The 19,874-nt window shown below is 44.3% G+C and overlaps 1 protein-coding gene across 2 annotated transcripts; it reads right to left on the bottom strand.

The window, feature by feature from the left end:
- Positions 1-2,832: 2,832 nt before the first annotated feature.
- On the bottom strand, positions 2,833-16,974 carry UCK1 (uridine-cytidine kinase 1). 2 transcript variants are annotated; one of them, XM_058159442.1, is made up of 7 exons: positions 16,816-16,974; positions 13,472-13,631; positions 12,006-12,102; positions 10,459-10,601; positions 7,415-7,509; positions 4,906-4,954; positions 2,833-3,871 (listed from the first exon to the last, which is right to left on the bottom strand). In XM_058159442.1, exons 1-7 carry the CDS (start codon positions 16,924-16,926, stop codon positions 3,684-3,686), a joined length of 843 nt encoding a protein of 280 aa, XP_058015425.1. In that variant the 5' UTR covers positions 16,927-16,974; the 3' UTR covers positions 2,833-3,683. The 2 variants fall into 2 exon arrangements, with proteins under 2 accessions (XP_058015425.1, XP_058015426.1); XM_058159443.1 differs by having other exon boundaries at positions 16,843-16,949.
- Positions 16,975-19,874: the final 2,900 nt, after the last annotated feature.

Here is a 19,874-nt window from a genome sequence, read left to right as displayed (position 1 = left end):
GGGCGTGCATAAGAGCACCAGCGTGCCTACCGTTCCTGTCCTAATGTCCCCTTTGATTGTATCCAATTTCATATAGTTATCACATACTTATGCTTATATATCGTATAGTTATTTCATGCTTATGCTTATATATACTGTTGTGACAAAATAAATAAATAAATAAATAAATAAATAAATAAATAAATAAATAAATAAATCAGGGAAGGCCCGCACATGTGTTGCAAAGACCCAAAGACCAGCGGGTCTTTGACTAGCTGGCCAGCGGTAGGCGCACATACATGCTGGGCTCGGGCACGGTGAAGCTGAGCTGAGGTGATGGCTGGTATGCCTGCAAAGAGGGCTTTGCATGCCACCGGTGGCACGCGTGCCATAGGTTGACCATCACGGGTTTAGGGTCTCCTCCTTGAGCAGGGGGCTGGACTAGAAGACCTCCAAGGTCCCTTCCACCTCTGTTACTCTGTTATTCTGAATTGAAGAGGGGGATTTCAGTCTTGGGAGAACCTACAGTCCCAATGAGGGACAGGGGTAGGGAAGACGGGTAGCTGTGCTCGGAGACACCCAGAGAAGGCTCCCAATACCCGGCCCTAAGCAATCACCTACGGGACGAAGAAAGCAGATCCATAGTTATGTGGACTCCTGTTTTGGAAGGAAGGGTAAGCGTGTAAATAAATATAAAAACTCTGCCCTAAAACACAAACGAATAACGTTCACCAGGGTGCCAGCCTGGCAGGATTAATTGAGATGTGGGTGAGCTTGGAGGGTGGAATGCGGGGGGGGGAGTGATTGACTCTCCGGCTCACAAAAAATTCAGGCTTTTTAAGAGACGATGTCAGAAAAACGGGTGGTTTAAAAGCCAATTTTTTTTTAACCCGGATGCTAGAACGGAAGCTGGGACGAGATTCAGGGTTGAATTTCATGCTTAAAAATGGTATTTCTTGCTGTTTTTGAAATTGAGAGTTTTTGGTGCCTTCGGAGGAAAAACCGTGATGCCAGGGTCAGAAAAATGGGTGGTTTGGAAGCAAATTTTTTTTTAAGCCCGGATGCCAGAATGGAAGCTGGGACGAGATTCAGGGTTGAATTTCATGCTTAAAAATGGTATTTCTTGCTGTTTTTGAAATTGAGAGTTTTTGGTGCCTTCGGAGGAAAAACCGTCCACTAATTGGAATGTGGCATTACGTCATCCCTTTTGTTTCTTGGTCCCTGGCTGGCACCGAGCCCAGTGAATGGGCCAGCAATGTAGCTTTTTCCTAGAAATAAGAGATGACGTAATGTCCAACAGAGACAACATCATTGGAATATGGGATTATGTCACCACGGAGTCAAGTCAGTAGCCTAGAACTCTTGGAACCAAGGCCATGGGGAAGCCACGAGGACATCTTCTTGCGACACAGCTGCCCTTGATGGGACTTGGTCCCGTGCCAGAAGCGGTTTAGAAATTGGACTGGGGGTTCTGGACCACCAGGCAGCCCCTGGGAAGGATGGCAGGCAGGAGGCAGGCTACCTGGGCTTCTGGTTGGCCAACGGGATGTGACCTTGATAAAACCATCTATATGCTGTCTTGGTTGAAGTCTTTCTGAAGAGTCTTATGTTGGCTCAGGTATGGGATCATAAAAACATAATTGGAATGCAGCATTATTTCCATATTTCCTTGTGTGTCCAATCATAGTTGGCCAATAAAAATTCTATTCTATTCTATTCTATTCTATTCTATTCTATTCTATTCTATTCTATTCTATTCTATTCTATTCTATCCTTGCATCCAAGTTGGCTTGCATCTAGAAGAAAAAACCTGAAAGCTGCAGTTCTACTGGCTCACCAGTAGGTGGTAGTGGAGTGTGGGGTAGCTATTTTGCTGCCCTCTATTGGCCCTTTGGAACATGACACTCCCTGATGAGAAAAACTGAGCTCAAAGTGTATAAAAATCATGTGATTAAAATTCCTTTTGCAGTTGGACAGTTTGACGAGACGTATTTGGCCAAAACCTGTGTTGATAATTAGAAAAAAAAATGTGTGAATTTCTACAGTTAATGAAATACCACCTGTATTGGTTTGATGATCCTAATATATACCGAGATTTTACAAAGCATGTGAAATAAACGATCGACGGCATCTGTCCTTTTGAATCTCTTTAATTTTTAATAAAGTCAAACAAGAGGAAAAACCAAGGAGACCTTTTTTTAGGCATCTTTAAACACTTTTAAAATCCCACCCAGGTGGATAAAAGATGGGGGCCGAAGGAAAACAAAACAAAACACACACACACTCGTTTTCCAAAGTCCTATTCTCTTAATTTTAAAAAGATCTAGTTAAAAAAACAAAAGAGGATATGAATCTTGGGAAATTAATAAACAGATTCATAAGAAGTCGGGGGGGGGGGGGCAAAGGTCAGCCAGCTGATTTGCACACAGTGCTTCCTGCCTTCTCCTACATGTTGTAGCCCTTAATAGAAAGATCTACAGGAAGGTTGAATTCTCCCATAAAAAGAAAACAGCCCCCCCCCCCGCCCCCAATCCATACGGGAAAATCTCAGGATTCACGAGGCAGGGACGATAGTTGGCCGAAAAAGATATGGATACTCAAGTCTTTCTATCATTCCTGTCCTCTTGAGACGCGACTTGGCAGTATCGCGCAGTAAGCAGATTCCAGCAGTAAAAGGATTGTCTCAAGCAGCTCCTATTTTTCTTTTCTCGGGACTGCTGAACAGCCAGGGAGAGGGTTGAGCCTGGAACATGGTTAATTTTCAGCCCCAGTTGTCGAAAGGAAAGGAAGGGAAGGGTTCACATAAATATATATATGCAGTGACAAAAGGGAGAGGGAGGGAGGGAGGGAGGGAGGGAGAAGAAAGGAAAGAGAGAGAAAGAGATGAAAGAAAGAAAAAGGAAGGAAGGAAGGAAGGAAGGAAAGAGAAAGAAATGAAAGAAAAGAAGAGGAAGGAAGGGAAAAAATAAATGAAAGGAAGAAATGATCAAATGAATGAATGAATGAAAGGAGGAGGAATAAAGAAGAGAAGGGAGGAAGAATAAATGAGGAAGAAAAAAGAATTAAGGATGGAAAGAAAGAAAATAAAGAAAGAGGTAGGAAGGAAGGAAAAAAGAAAAGAAATGAAAGAAAAATGAAAAAAAAGGAGGAGGAAGGAAGGGAAAAAAGAAATGAAAGGTAGAAATGATCAAATGAATGAATGAATGAAAGGAGGAGGAATAAAGAAGAGAAGGGAGGAAGGATAAATGAGGAAGAAAGGAAAGAATTAAGGATGGAAAGAAAGAAAAGAAAAGAAAGAGAGGTAGGAAGGAAGGAAAACGAAAGAAATTAAAGGAATGAAAAGGAGAAAAGAAGGAAAATGAAAGGAAGAAATGATCGAATGAATGAATGAATGGAAGGAAGAGGAATAAAGAAGAGAAGGGAGGAAGAATAAATGAAGAAAGGAAAGCAAAGACTTAAGGATGAAAAAAGTGTAGGGAGGAAGGAAGGGAAGAAGGAAAAGAGGGAGGAAAGGCCCACTCACATGGCATATTCTGGGATTTCGGCACAAACCGGGGCTTGCTCAGATACTGTTTGGGGGAAGAAAGGCTAACACTCCACCCCCTTCGAAATAAAGGCGGGTCTTCTTAAAGACACGCCCCCTCCCCCCCGAACGTTTGCAAAGTCCAGCTGGGCCGGAAGCAGGTTCCAAGCTTCCCAAGCGGTCAGTGAGGGCGGCTGCTGGATTCCAGGTGTGACCGTTTTCCAGGCGCCAGGAGAGGGAGGCTGTCCGCTTGCTCGGGGAAGGGCCTCTTGGACGAACGGCCGTGTCCGTTCATGGCGCCCCGGTTCCATTTGCAGAGGTCCCCGCTGAGAATGTCCTGGATGTGTTGGACGATCAGGTTGATGGCCACTGCCAAGGGAGAGGAGGAGATGGGAGAGTTGAGTCAGGGAGCCTAGATGGGTCATGAAACGTCTGCAAGCAAACTGTTGCGGCCAGTGGTGGGTTGCCCCCGGTTCGGACCAGTTCTATAGAACCGGTAGCAAAACCGGCGGGAGGCTCCGCCCACTGACCTGAACGTCATCAAAAGTGACCTGCGCGTGCACGATGCGAACCGGTAGTAAAGGTTAAGTAGAACCCACCCCTGGTTGTGGCCCGTCGGCTGCCAGCCCGAATCAGAGGAGGAGCCGGCGTGGGAGTCAGGGTCAACATCAAGGCAACCTGAGAGCTCTAAGGGGGAAGAGGGACTAAAGCTGTCAGAGAGGGAGAGAGACAGAGACGGAGCCTGGGCCGTCCGTCAGTTCTCAGTTGGAGAGTCAACAACCTCCAGGTCTGGAGGTGGCTGATGAGGAGGAGGAGGAGGAACAGCTGGGTCCAGTGCCTGATGCGTGGATGAGCAGAAAGCAGAGGAGAGGAGAGCAGTGGAAATCTATGGGACGGTCCTTGGGACGGAAAAGCCACTGCTGCTAACGGAGCCCCACCCGAGCTCTGGAGATAAAAGGCAGGGGGCGGAGATGAATAGATGTGACAGACTGCGGGATGGCCTTGTTAGCTTGTAGCGAGAGAGAAACTTTTTGCCGGCGCTGCCGACGCTCCTAATAAAGGAATCTTTTGTGTTCATTTCAGAGGGTTTGTCGTGTTTGGAGAGCTGGGTCAAAACACAAACTCAGACAGAGCACCGAGGACAAACCCCCGCCTCCCCAATCTTCTCATTCTGCTAAACTATCTCTGTATTTTTAGCAACCTACAAATTTCGGAAGCCTGTTTATTGCCCATTCACCAGCTCCCGGAGGAAAATGACACCCATCCTAGTTTAAGAGACGTTGAGATGCTCGCAAAATTTCTTCCAGCTTCTCGAACCGGAGCTGAACTTGTCTTACAAACAGGAATGTCGTTCAGTGGGATTTGGGATCCCACTTTCTCTATAAAGTTCGCACATTTCTTACCCATATTATCCACGCCTCGAGGAATAATGACGTCCGCATATTTCTTTGTCTGCAAGGCATAAAGAAAATCGCAATTCTCAAAAAAAAAAGCAACAACCCCAATCTGGCCTAAGCAATTATCAATTCAGAAGCGATCTTAGCCAGAAGAAAAGGAAACCAATTTCTTCTAACAAGCACTCTCAATAAAATAATGTACAATGTTTAATTATTCACGTATTAATTGCGGCTAAAAGTGTATTTGCACGAAATTGGAAAAGTGGAAAGAGATCCCCGCTGATGAGAATGCGGTTAGGAAAATATTAAGAATGTGCAGAAATGAACAGATTAACACTCGCAATTAAGGAGAAAGAACAAACGGAATAGTAGACGATATGGGAATTATTTTATCAATGGTTAGGGAATAAAAATGGAAGTTGGCAATAAAAGGAGATTAAAGAAGAGTAGAAAATATCATAAAATAGAGCTGTAAACAATATGATTGTTATTATTATGGCTATTAGGATTCTTACGTTTAATATTACTATTAGATTCTTATTAGAAGATACGTTAAGAGGGAAAAACGAATAGGTTTACTATGTTCAATATTACAATGGTAAGAACAGAGAATTAATATCAATGTAATGAATGCTGTTGTAAATTTTGATGGTTATTGCACAGAGATATTTGTACACACTGTTTAAGGGAAGATGGAAAGTTTATATTAAAAAAAAAGTTTTATAGATGCCATTTACCACCTGCTAGGTTAGCCAAAATGTTTAAAAATATGTCTAGGTTGGAAATGTAACCAAAAAATCAGGCACATTTTAACATATGCGGTGGACTTATGTAAAAGCAAAAAAAAAAAAAAGGCAAAAATACATAGGTATCTAGAAAAGATAATAGGGGAAACACGTAGATTGTAAACCTAAACTGTTTCTATTAGGCATATAATACCAGAACAAACTTGATAAGTATATATTTAATATTACATGGCCTAACAGGAGCAAGGATTATATTCGCACGATATTGGAAAAATGAAGAAACACCACGAGACGAAGAGATTAGGAAGAGACTATAGATGGTGCAGAAATGGACAGACTTACATTGAAAATTAAACAGAAAGAAGACACAGAATGTCATCGAACATGAAATTTATTTTACCAGTGGAGATTAAGAATATAATCTGTATTGTTAAGTACCGTGTTTCTCCGAAAATAAGATCGAGTCTTATATTAATTTTTGTTCCAAAAGATGCATTAGGGTCTTATTTTCTGGTTAGGGTCTTATTTTGGGGGAAATATGGTACCAAAAGCACCCATCTGGCTGACAATCTTAATTGGGGCTTATTTTTGGGGTAGGACTTATATTACGAGCATCCTGAAAAATCATGCTAGGATTATATTTTGCAGTTGGGTCTTATTTTCGGGGGAAACAGAGTAAATTAACTATCCAGGCAACACAATGTTGTATAAGCACTAACAAATGTAAACAACAGGACATTTATAAAATTCATAAAATAAAAATAACAGGCGCTCTCAATAAGCTTCAACTTGTACCACTGTTCTGGTTTATGCCCCAGGTGGTCCTCGACTTAGAACGTTTCGTTTAGTGACCGTTCCAAGTTGCAACGGAACTGAAAAAGTGACTTCTGAGCGTTTTTCAGACTTACGACCGTTGCAGCCTCCCTGTGATCACGGGTTCAAAATTCAGACGCATGGCAACTGCTTCATACTTATGACCTTAGCTGCTGTTTACTAAGGTCCTCTTTTGCGACCTCCTGCTCAAGGGGAAGCCGGCTTCACTTCCCCATCGCGTGACTCATTTAAGAATTGCAGCGCTTCCCTTAATAAATGTGGCGAGAAAAGTCGTAAAATGGGGGGGGGAACTCGCTTAACAAATGCTTCACTTAGCAACCTAAATGTTGGTCTCAATTGCGGTCGTAACTTGAGGACTTACCTCTACCTGCTGGTTGCCAAGCACCCAAATTTTGATTCCCCTGACCATGGAGAATGCTGCAAGTGCGAGGACTGGTTGCAAGTCCATTTTTTTTCAGTGCCTTCGTAACTCTCAACATACGATAAATGAATGTAACTCAAGGACTAACCTGTATATAAAGATTATCCTTGTTTAGCATCTGTAATTGGGACGGGCAATTTGGTTGTTGAGGGAAGCATCACTAAGGGCCTCTGGTGGCTCAACAGGCTAATGCAGCCTGTTATTAACAGCAGCTGCTTGCAATTATTGCAGGTTCAAGTCCCACCAGGCCCAAGGTTGACTCAGCCTTCCATCCTTTATAAGGTAGGTAAAATGAGGACTCAGATTGTTGGGGGGCAATAAGTTGACTTTGTATATAATATACAAATGGATGAAGACTATTGCTTGACACATTGTAAGCCGCCCTGAGTCTTCGGAGAAGGGCGGGATATAAATGCAAATTAAAAAAAAAAAAAGTGAAACCGTGAACCCCTCCAATGACTTATCTCGAAAATACTGAGCTAGCTGGTTAAAAGAGAAGGGAGAGTTTTCTTACCGGCAAACAAAATTCTTCAAAGGCAGGCTTGACAAACGTCGTATATTGAGTCAAAATCTGTTCCAGATCCCTCCCCCGTTTCATATCGCGAAGGACTTCCATGGAAGGGGGGGGAAAAAATTAAAAAGGAAAATCAGTTAAAACCAGGACTGTCTCTTTAAGATTTTCTAAGCGGTGAAGAGATTCTTACAGATATTTATGCGGCTCCATAAAAATTCACTTGCTTAGAAGTCTGCAGTCATGACATAAGCCGACGACTAGAAAATCAGGCTTGTCAGATGCTACATCTTTTCTATCCTGCTCTACGGAGTAGACAGCTGGCCTCTGACAGAAAGCCGCTTGAAGAGACTAGAAGCACTTGAAATGTGGATTTATAGACGGCCGTTAAGCTGGGTTACAAAATCACAAATGAGGAGGTGATAAGCAACGTTGCTTTCCTACAAAGAGCCCAAGAGCCATTGCTGCTCTTTTAAGCCTTGTGGGAGGGGCCAATCATCTCCTGGCTTTACTCCCAAGTCGTCCCTTTTGCTTCAGCTGCTCTTGCCTTCTGGCAGCTCTTAGCATGCGTGCATTAGGAACAGGCTCCTCCTGTTCCTCTGCCTCTCTGCTATCTGCCTCTGGAGGCTCTGGAGTCCACAAATCACTCCTCAATGGCCCTGGCCCCACCTCTGCCTCTGATGCAGAGCCCTCATCCGGGCCTTCCCCTGACTCCAGGACTGGCCCATGGTCCTCCCCAGCCTCCTCACTGTCCGACTCCGCTGCCAGCTCTGTGGGCTGCTGGCGGACCACAAGCGATTGAAAGCAAACGAGATCCAGGCAGAAGAATTTAGTTAATTTGCTTAACCATGCAGATTACATTCTTAATCCCCACCTCTTTTTTTCCCAACCCACTCGTAAAATAAATTCCATCTTTTCCAAACGATGTTGCCCAAACTATTTTTGAAAACCTCCAATGATGGCGCGCCCACAAAACTTCCGGAGGCAACCGATTTAATTTTTCTCAGGAAATTTCTCCCAAGTTTTAGATTGCTTCTCTCCTTGAATCGTTTCCATCCGTTGCTTCTTGCTTGCTTTGGAAAAGAGGTCGATACCCCCTTCCCTCTTGTTTGGGGCAGCCCCTCAAATACTGGAAGATTGCTTTCATGTCAGAGTTCCAATATCTGAGGGGCTGCCACAAAGATGAGGGGTGTGTGTGTCAAACTGTTTTCCAAAGCATCGAAAATTTGGGTGGGATTCTTCTAGGCAACAAACCAAGTTCGGGGATCTTCTCGTTTTGGCTTTAATGTTACACACCAGTCCAACCGTTATGGTTAACGAAGGGTGTAATTCATGGAAGCAGTTTGACCACCGTGTTAAAAGAACATTGTTTTTTTTATTTTGACTTCCTTCTCCAGAACCAAGTTGCGGTTTTTCCACTTTAACCAGTCCATCCTCTTTTTCAATTTTACCTCCCTTATAAAACCTCAGGGAAGCCACACCTATAAAACGGCATCCACTTTTAGTCCCCCCTGTTACAAATATATATATATATATGTTGAGACTTTGGAAAAAGGGCAGAGAAGAGCAATTAAAATGATTATAAGGCCTGGAGACTCAAACATATGAAGAACAGTTGCGGAAACTGGGTATGTCTCTTTTTGTTGTTGTTGTTAGTTGCGAAGTTGTGTCCGACCCGTCGCGATGGGTATGTCTAGTCTAGAGAAAAGAAGGACCAGGGACTTTTTGAGGGGCTGCCACAAAGAAGAGGGGGTGGTGGTGGTCAATTGATTTTCCAAAGCACCAGAAGACAAGAAACAATGGATGGAAACTAATCAAGGAGAGAAGCAACCTGCAATTAAGGAGAAACTTCCTTGAGGACAATTAACCAGTGGAACAGCTTGCCACCAGAACCTGTGGGCGTTTCATCACCGGAGGCTTTTAAGAAGTGACTGGACGGCTATTTGAAAGAAAAAAGAAGTACCTACAATAGGAGAATGGATATTGAAACTTGCCAATTTGGCTGAGATGGCAAAAATCTCAGCCTTTTTGAAAGACAACACGCAAGAAAGATATTTAAGCGAATGGAAAAAAATGGATCGACTATATTCAAAACAGATATCAGACTAAGAGTTATCAGACTGCCTTTGAATGATTAGGATGTATTATTTTTGATTTTGGGGGAAGTTTATTTATTTATTTATTTATTTATTATTTAAATTTGTATACCGCCCTTCTCCCGAAGGACTCAGGGCGGTTCACAGCCAAGTAAAAATACATAATACACTATAAATACAATTAAAATACAATTAAAAACTTATTAAATTGGCCAGAATTAAAATTTAGAAATAAAACCCGTTAAAAACCCATAAACTTAAAAAACTAACCCAGTCCAGCGCAGGTGAATAAGTGAGTTTTAAGCTCGCGGCTAGGAATTGATGAGTTAGGAATTGATGAGAAATGAAGGATTATAATTTAGTTAGGAAGGAAAAATTTTTTAGTATATGTTTGCTTTATTTTTACTATACCTTGTGTTTGTTCCGGGAAGTCGGGGGGGGGGGGGTTGGGAAGGGAGGGTGGAGGGGGGGGAAAATTGTATAAAAAAATTAAAAAAAAAGAAGTGACTGGACGGCTATTTGTCTGGAACGGTATAGGGCAGTGCTGGTGAACCTTTTCAGCACCAAGTCCCGATACGGGAGTGCGCATATGTGCACGTGGGGAGCGCCGGAAATCGGAACAGCAGCTCCCTGGCGTGCATGCGTATGCTGGGAAGCTGAGGTTCTGGTTTCTGGAGTGTGCATGAGTGCCGCTCACATGGCCTTTCAGTTTCTAGCGTGCTTGCACACACGGAGACCAGCTGGCCGGCATTCCTACACGCGCAAAGACGAAGCAGCTTCACGTCCAACGGATGATGGCTGGCATGCCCAGAGAGATGGCTCTGCGTGTCACTCCTGGCAACGCGTGTCACGGGGTCGCCATCACGGGTATGGGGTCTCCTGCTTGAGCGAGGGGTTGGACTCCAAGGTCCCTTCCCGCTCCGTTCTGAATCCGTATCCCCAACTTCTCACCTCTGCGAGACAATCTGACGTCTGAATCGGTGTCGACAAATAGCCGAAGATGAAACATATCTCGGATATCTTGACTGTAGAAGACTAAGATCCCTTCAAACAGCAGCACGTCAGCAGGGTAGACCATCGTGGTCTCGGGCAATCTGTGTCAACGGAATTGTTCAAGAATAATTGTCCAACTCACCCGGCAAAATATAAATGTACACTAGGAGGCTCAGCCATCCAAATGGGAGTTTGGTTTTGCGTACGTAGGAACGCAGCTGGTTCTCGACTTACGACTTACCGCCGCGCCCAAATGTTCTGCGGCTAAGTGAGACATTTGTTCCATGAGCTTTACCCCTCCCGTTACAACCTTTGAGGGCACCGTTTGTTCAATGAATCGTCGCAACTGTTAAAAGTTAGGAGCAAATGCAGTGATTCCCAGTGGCAAGCAAAGTCGGGCAAAACTCACGTCACGGTCTTGCTTTAACAACAGCAACGTTGGGGCTCCGTGGTGGGCATAAATTGAGGACTATAGTTTGGAGGAACTGGATGAGTTTTAAGTCTAACTTCTGACTAAAAAAAAAAAAGGCTCTTCACTATTTTATAAACACGGGTAGTCCTCGACTTTTGACCGCAAAAATTGAGATCGGAATTTTGAGTGCTACGTGAGGCGGTCATTAAGTGATTTAGTTATGTGACCAGATCTGATCTTATGACCATTTTTTAACCAGGATTACTAAGTAAATTGGGTTCCCATTAAGTGAAAGACAACAAAATGGAGATATATAGGCCTGCAACTCAAAAAAAAAACACTCCCCACCAGTATTTGTAGAGAAACAGCAGTTAAAATCCCCACTTTGCTCACATAAGAACAAAGCCAAAGCCTGAAGATGATGAGTGAGATCTCACCGAAACGTTGCCTAAATATTTTCAATCTTACACAGGAAAAGACCCGAACATACCAAAACCTGCATATATATATATAGCCATTTCGCTTTCGCTTAATCTTAGTCTTTCGCTTAATATATATATATAAGGAGAAAAAATATGTGTTGTGCCTCGCCCGCCCCCCTCTCCGCAGCCAGGCCCCTCCCATTTCCTGTTATCTGAGCCAGAGACTGATAGTGAAGAAGAATGGCCTGGCATGCCTCCAACCCCCAGCCCTTGCACCATGCCCGAGCAAGAAGCCAGCCATGAGCTAGAATGACCGGCAGCTGAGCAGGAGGATAAAACGTGGACAGATCCCCGCTTCCGGAGAATGGAGAGGCGACGTCAGCAAAAGGAAGGGAGGGGCAGGCCTGGATAAGTGCTGAGTCATGGAGCCACACCCCATGGCCTATATAAAGGATCTGCTTTTTGGCATTCCTTGAGTCAGGCAAAGTCTAATCTGGTTGCTGAAGTCACACCTTGGATTCCTGCCTGCCCTGAGAACTCTGACAGGAATTTGGCAAAGCTGCAGAGCCTTCGTGGCCACGCTGGATACAGACTTCCCCGACCCGGCTGTCGGAGGAGGAGTGGGACACGACAATATGGTCACCACTCTTGCCTGCCAGACCCACACTGACCTGGAATGGGTCACAAAATCGTAAGTTGGGACCTCCACTGTTTGACCGTCGATTATGTTCTTCAACGTCGTTTCCATCAAATCGTTATCAAAAGCATCTACAGGAAAAAAAGAGAAGAGACAGAAGCTCTCAAGATAGAAGCCGCTGAGATACGACAATATCGGTTGAGTTCCAGACTATTCCAGATTAGAAGGACGGAATAAAAATCGCACGAAGTTTGCTTTGTAAGGGCCTCGGTTGAAGACCACGCTCGGAACATTACATCCAATTGTGGTCCTCACGATCTTAAAAAAAGATGCGGAGACTCTAGAAAGAGCGCAGAGAAGTGACACGAAGATGATTAAGGGACTGGAGGCTAAAACATACGAAGAACGGTTGCAGGAATTGGGTAGACCTAATCTAAGAAAGAGAAAGACCAGAGGTGAAATGATATCAGTCTTTCAATATTTGAGGGGCTCTTATTGAGAAGACGGGATCAACTTATCTTCCAAAGCACCCGAACGCCAGACAAGAAGCAAGGGATGGAAACTAATCAAGGAGAGAAGCAACCTAGAACTAAGGAGAAATTTCCTGACAGTGGGAACAATTAATCAGTGGAACGGCTTATCTCCAGAAGTTGTGGCTGCTTCATCACTGGACGATTTCCAAAAAGAGATTGGACCGCCATTTGTTTGAAATGGTATAGGGTTTCCTGCTTAAGCAGGGGGTTGGACTAGAAGACCTCCAAGGTCCCTTCCAACTCTGTTATTCAGGAGAACAGCTTCTAGGCCAATTAATTCTGTGGAGCACCATCGGTATCTGTAAGAAGCTGGTTCAGTCTAGTGATTCCAGTGCCGGACTAGAAGCCACCTGGACCACAAGTTCTAGTTCTCCTTTAGGTATTACGAAGCCAGGTAGGGGATTTTGGGCCAGCCCCATTCTTTCAAACCTAGGGTGGAGGACTCAAGGGCCAACCACGTTTGAAAACTCCATCGGGTTGTTCCTGCAGTCACAAAGGTTGACCCGATGGACTAGAACCACAACATCTGGACAGAGAGGAAGACTGATAGAAGTTAGATAGTTATAAAGTTGTGCTGGATCAGATCATTAAGACATTGGTGACTAGTAAGAGGGCCTTATTTGTTGACGGTGATGATATTATCTAGTTGGGTCATGAAATGTCTGCGAGAAGGCAACCAAGCTCAGAGAGTACCAAGGACCCCACAGTCCTCCCCCTGTCCTTCTCCCTCTCTTCCTCCTTCCCTTGATACCCCACTCCCTTCTAGCACTGAAGATGTTACCTAGTTGGGTCATGAAATGTCTGCAAGAAGACAACCAAGCACAGAGAGCACCAAGGATCCCATAGTCGTCCTCCTATCCTTCTCCTTCTCCTTCTCCTCCTCCCCTTGATACCTCATTCCCTTCTAGCACTGAAGATGTTACCTAGTTGGGTCATGAAAGTCAACCGAAGTGGTCCAATAGATTACCTGGATGGTCGAAGTTATATTGTCCCTTTAAGGCCCTGGCTTTCTGTTCTGGGGTGAGCACCTTGTAGAACCGATCTTGGCTGAGAATGACAACCTTCCGTTGACGATGATCAACTTCGTTTTGGCCCAGCAGTTCCATGATCTTCTCACATACTGTGGACTTTTGGAGGAAGGGACAGACAGACAGACAGACAGACCAAGAAGGAAAGTTAGCGAAGCTAGAAGCACAGATCATCTTTGACCTACGACCAGAGTTGGGACCAGGGTTTCTGACGCTAAGCAAGGCGGTCGTTGAAGGGCGTCATGTTCTATTTTACGACCCGTTTGCCACAGTTGTCAAGTGAACCACTGCGGTGGTGGATCTCAAATTTTTTTTACTACCGGTTCTGTGGGTGTGGCTTGGCGGGCGTGTCAGGGGAAGGATACTGTAAAATCTCCATTCCCACCCCACTCCAAGGGAAGGATACTGCAAAATCCCCATTTCCTCCTGATCAGCTGGGACTCAGGAAGCAGAGAATGGATGGGGGCAGGGCCAGTCAGAATTTTTACTACCGGTTCTCCGAACTACTCAAAATTTCCGCTACCGGTTCTCCAGAACTGGTCAGAACCTGCTGAGTAACCACCTCTGAACCATTGCCATTATTAACCGAATCACCCCGTTTTCTGAGACAGAGTTTGGGGCAATCAGAAGCTTGATCAAGTTTTGTTTTGTTTTTTTTAAATTCCAATTGAGTTTATTAATAAGGAAAATCTGATTTCATGAGAATGAACATGTTGGCAAATATTAGGCTTTAAATATATACACGAATTGCACATTTAAACGATACCCGAGTCAAAGAATTACCAACTCAAAGAATCAAGCAACAGCCTAGTTAAAGGACACTCCCATCAATACAGACTAGTGCAAACCACTAATCTGTAAACAGAAAGCCAACCTCATTCTCTTCTAACTCTGATGATGTTACCTAGTTGGGTCATGAAACGTCTGCAAGAAAACAGCCAAGCTCAGAGAGCACCAAGGATCCCACAGTCCTCCTCTTCTCTCCTTCCTCCCCCTTCTAGCTCTGATGATGTTCCCTAGTTAGGTCACGAAACGTCTCCAACAAAACAACCCAGCTCAGAGACCATCAAGAACCCCTCATTTTTAGCCCTGAGCTACAAAATATTTGGCATGCGCCGGCTCAGTGGGTAAGACGCTGAGCTTGTCGATTGAAAGGTCGGCAATTCAGCTGTTCGAATCCCTAGCGCCGCGTAACGGGGTGAGCTCCCGTTCCTTGTCCCAGCTTCTGCCAACCTAGCAGTTCGAAAGCACGTAAAAAAATGCAAGCAGAAAAACACGGACCACCGTAGGTGGGAAGGTAACAGCTTTCTGTGCACCTTTTCCGGCTACATGACCACGGAGACGTCTTCGGACAGCGCTGGCTCTTCGGCATGAGCACTGCCCCCTAGAGTTGGGAACGACTAGCACATATGGAACCTTTACCTTTTACCTTACAAATATTCTCTTCTATTGATATAAATTCAGTCAATCGATCGATATTAGCAGCCAAGACCAAATGAAGCCAGCCAGAAACCAGAAATCTTGCCCCTAATATAGGAACTGAACGGAAATTGCACCTTGCCTCGTCTATAATTATAAACTGAATGTCGTAAGTGATGCTAGAGATGTGTATCGTATCCAGGATAATACAAGCTGGCAGCTGTCGTTTCCAAAGAGGAGGTCCTTGACGTCGACATGTGTCAAGTCCACCCAAACCCTGTTTTTGGAAAATGATGTCAATGCCTTAAGACTCAGAATAACTTTATTGTCAGTTTGAATGTACATCAATTGGCATACATTAAAAAGAAATTTCGGTGCAGACGGCTCTCAAAGAGCAGTAGAGTAGAACAGAGATAGAAATAGAATAGAATAAGGAATAGAATAGAATAGAATAGAATAGAATAGAAATTAAGAATGGAATAGAATAGAATAGAATATTATAGAATAGAATGGAATGGAATGGAATGGAACAGAAATTAGGAATGGAATGGAATAGAAGAGAAGAGAGAGAGAGAGAGAGAGAGAGAAAGAGAAAGAAAGGAAGGAAGGAAGGAAGGAAGGAAGGAAGAGAGAAAGAAAGAAAGAGAAAGGAGAGAGACAGAAAGAGAGAGAGAAAGAAGGAAGGAAGGAAGAGAGAAAGAAAGAGAAAGAAAGGAAGAAAGAAGGAAAGAAAGAGGAAGGAGAGAGACAGAAAGAGAGAAAAAGAAAGAGAGAGAGAGAAAGAGAAAGGAAGGAAGGAAGGAAGAGAGAAAGAAAAGAGAAAGAAAGGAAGAAAGAAAGAAAGAAAGAGAAAGGAGAGAGACAGAAAGAGAGAAAAAGAAAGAGAGAGAGAAAGAGAAAGGAAGGAAGGAAAGAAGAGAGAGATAAAGAAAGAAAGAGAGAGAGAGCGAAAGAGGATGAAAGGAAGGAAGGAAGGAAGAAAGAGAAAGAGAAAGAAAGAGAAAGAGAGAGAGAAAGAAAGAAAGAGAGAGAGCGAAAGAGGATGAAAGGAAGAAAGAAGAAAGAAAGGAAGGAAGAAAGAAAGAGAGAGAAAAAAAGGAAGGAAGGAAGGAAGGAAGAGAGAAAGAAAGAGAGCGAGAGCGAGCGAAAGAGGATGAGAGGAAGAAAGAAAGAAAGAAAAAAAGAGAGAAAGAAAGAGAGAGACAAGAGAGGCGTTTTGCTGGCTGCTGCCTCCCCTTCTTTTGACTTCTCTTGCAAGCCCCTTTGCTCTCCTGCCTTCCCGCCACGTAGGTTGTCGCCCTCCTCCCCTTGAAAGCCCAAAGAAAACAAGCAAAGCCCTGATTTCTCTTCCTCTCCCTCCCCATTTTCTAACCTCCTTCCCTTGGGGAGGTTGCATTTTGCAAGCAAAGAGGCGGGGAGGAAGTTGCAAAATGCAAAATGGGGGGAGGGGGGGGCTTCTCCCCTTTTATGCATTATTTTTTTTTGGAGGGGGCGGTGAGTTTGGCTCCCACCCTCCCTCCCCATCCCTCCCTCCTCCTCCTCCTTGAAAGCCCAAAGAAAACAAGCAAAGCCCTGATTTCTCTTCCTCTCCTCCCCATTTTCTAACCTCCTTCCCTTGGGGAGGTTGCATTTTGCAAGCAAAGAGGCGGGGAGGAAGTTGCAAAGGCAAAATGGGGGAGGGGGGCTTCTCCTTTATGCATTATTTTTTTGGAGGGGGCGGTGAGTTTGGCTCCCCACCCCTCCCTCCCCCCATCCCTCCCTCCCTCCCAGGGCAATGCATTTGCACGCCCGGCTTCTTGCAGATTGATCATCACCATCATCCTCATTTTGCAACCGGGGGGGGGGGCTTGTTTTGCAGCTCTACCTTGCCGCTGGCGGTGCCCCCGCTCACCCCGATGAGGAAGGGCCGCGGGTGAGGCCGCTCCGCTTCTCCGGCCGGGCTGCAGCTGGAAGCGTGGCCGCCCGCGGTAGCCATCAGTCCGGCTGTGCCGCAAAAAAAAAGCCCAGCGAAAAAGAGAGAGAAAAAAACTACGCCTCCCAGCAGGCCCCGCGCGAGGCCACAAATCCCGCGCTGCCGCGGCTTGGAGCGCGGAGCAGGCTGGGAAACGGAGGCCTCCCCGAACGAAAGCCGCCTCCCCTTGGCACACGTGACCGGCTTTGATCGGGTGGAAGAGGCGGGGCTTGACGGGAAAGGGGCGGGGCTTCAGCATAACATGTTGCTTTGATCTTAGTGTTAATGATTCCTCATTTGCTACATATTATTTATTTATTTATTTATTTATTTATTTTGTCACAACAATATATGTAACTACCATACAGAAAGGTTATATAGTATATAAAGGTATATCTACCTATCTATCTGCCAAAACCTACATATATATGTATGTATGTAAGTATGTATGTATGTATGTAGATAGATATAGATATATAGATATAGATATATAGATATATAGTCATATACATCTACATATATACACACACACGTGCACACACACTATATAAAAATAGTATAGGCTTGGATTTAAAAAATATGCATTTCTATGTCAAGTTTAATTAAAATTTGAAAATAAGGATTTAAATAGATGGTATGTGCATCTGACTATTTATCAATTCGAGGAAATCAGACTTTCACTATTAATAAACTCAGCCTGTTTTCTCTTTCTCTCTCTCTCTCTCGCCACCTACCTACCTATTGTCTATCTATCTTGTTTACTCTATCTTGTCTATCTTTATCTCTATCTATCTATTTATCTATCTATATCTAGTCTGTCTATCTTGTCTATCTCTATCAATTTATCTATCTTATCTATCTATCATCTATCTACAGTATCTGTCTATCTATTTATCTATCTGTCTATCTAATCTCTATATCTATCTATCTATCTATCTATCTATCTATCTATCTATCTATCTATCTATCATTATCTATCTATCATCTATCTATCTACAGTATCTATCTATTTATCTATCTGTCTATCATCTAGCTATCACTTTATCTATCTATCTATCTATCTATCTATCTATCTATCTATCTATCTATCTATCTATCTATCTAATCTCTATCTATATCTATCTACAGTATCTATCTATCTATCTATCTATCTAATCTCTATATCTATCTATCATCTATCTCTATCATCTATCTATCTATCATCTATCTATCTACAGTATCTATCTATCTATTTATCTATCTATCTGTCTATCATCTAGCTATCACTTTATCTATCTATCTATCTATCTATCTATCTATCTATCTATCTATCTATCTATCTATCTATCTATCTATCTATCTATCTAATCTCTATCTATATCTATCTACAGTATCTATCATCTATCTATTGTCTGTCTGTCTGTCTGTCTGTCTATCTACCTACCTACCTACCTACCTATCTTTCAGTAGAACAGAACAGAACAGAACAGAACAGAACAGAACAGAACAGAACAGAACAGAACAGAAACAATTGAAAAGGACCTTGGAGGTGCAGTTAAACTTGTGTAAAGCTTGGGGCAGAAGAGTTGGGGTGCGGGGGTGGGGGGGGCAGCGGCTACACATTGGCAACCTATCTTCGGGGAGCTAAAAGTTCCTCAAACTTTATGGACAGATCAAAGGTCTCGGCAATCAAACCCCAAATAAATCCAGATCAATTCCGCTGGAGGGGAGTCGAGTTGCCCTTCGCCCTGACCCGGCTCCTTCTGGGCGGGGACAGAAGCCAGGATCTTGGCACAGCTTCGAACTACACGCAAACCACACAAACACACACACACACACACACACTGGCCTTCGACCTCCTTGGCTTTTGGTACACACAGCCTTCCCTCTGCAAACAAACCGTCAATGATTAATATCGAATCTCAGCGCATGGGATGAGTCAAAGGTGTGTCCAAGGGCGCCATTGTTTTTCCAGCCGGGGTGAGGAAGATGGCACGGGGCAGTCCGAGGGAGGAAGGGCCCCCCACCTGGCTGAGGTGCCGGGGTCTTTGAAGGAGGAAGGAGGCTATGGAGAAAACACAGGTATCTGCCACACATTCCTTTCTGTAAATATGAACTCTGGGGGTGTGGGTGCGGTTTCCCCTCTTTCCTAAGACCAATGGTGCAAAAAACAAACAAACGCTCAAGGAGCCTTGACAACAGAACCTCCAGGGGTCAAGGCAGTCTACCTGCCATGAAGCCAGCTGCAGTCCCGCGTCAAAAGGGCCGCCGTTCCCGGGGCTCCTCGCATCAACTCCCCCCGCCCCCTCGGTGCGCGACCGCAACTCCACCATCCGCATCCATCTTGAGAAATGAATTTGTGTTTTGTCCCGTTTTACGATCTTCCTTGCCGCGGTCGTTAAGTGAATCGCTGGGGTTGTTAAATTAGTAATCCTTCCTTTCTTTTGTTCTTTCCTCTTTCCTTTCCCCCCTCCTTCCTTCCTTCCTTCCTCCCTCCCTCCCTCTTTTCTTTTTCTCTTTTCTTTCCTCCCTCCCTTCTTTCTTTCCTTCTCTTTTCTTCCCTTCCCTCTTCCCTCCCTTTCTCCCTTCCCTCCCTCTTCTTCCTTTTCCGCCTCCTATATTTCCTTTCTTTTGTTCTTTCCTCTTTCCTTTTCCACTCCTCTCTTTTCCTCCTTCCCTCCTTCCCTCCCTTTTTCTCTTTTCTTCCCTCCTCCCTTTTCTTTCTTTTTCTTTCTTTCCTTTGCTTTTCTTCCCTTGCCTCCCCCTTCCTTTTTTCCTCTCTTCTTCCCTCCCTCCCTCCCTTCCTTCCCTCCCTCTTCTTCCTTTTCCTCCTCCCATCCTTCCTTTCCCCTTCCTTTCTTTTGTTCCTTCCTTCCTTCCTTCCTTCCTTCCTTCCTTCCTTCCTTCCTTCCTTCCTTCCTTCCTTCCTTCCATTTATATCTTCTTCCCCTTCAAGAAGTTTCCAAATGATCCAACTTGCTAAGAAAGGGAAA

The sequence above is a fragment of the Ahaetulla prasina genome, chromosome 16 (genome assembly GCF_028640845.1).
Source record: "Ahaetulla prasina isolate Xishuangbanna chromosome 16, ASM2864084v1, whole genome shotgun sequence".
Taxonomy (NCBI): Eukaryota; Metazoa; Chordata; class Lepidosauria; order Squamata; family Colubridae; genus Ahaetulla; species Ahaetulla prasina.
This window is presented reverse-complemented; position numbering and strand designations above follow the sequence as displayed.

Excerpts from the sequence above, each read along its gene's own strand:
- UCK1 (XM_058159442.1), bottom strand. The coding sequence starts at position 16,926 with ATGGCTACCGCGGGCGGCCACGCTTCCAGCTGCAGCCCGGCCGGAGAA. Across the intron at positions 12,103-13,471 it reads ATATAACTTCGACCATCCAG|ATGCTTTTGATAACGATTTG; the intron begins GTAATCTATTGG and ends TTTTTCCTGTAG. Across the intron at positions 7,510-10,458 it reads CGTCAGATTGTCTCGCAGAG|TCCTTCGCGATATGAAACGG; the intron begins GTGAGAAGTTGG and ends CTTCCATGGAAG.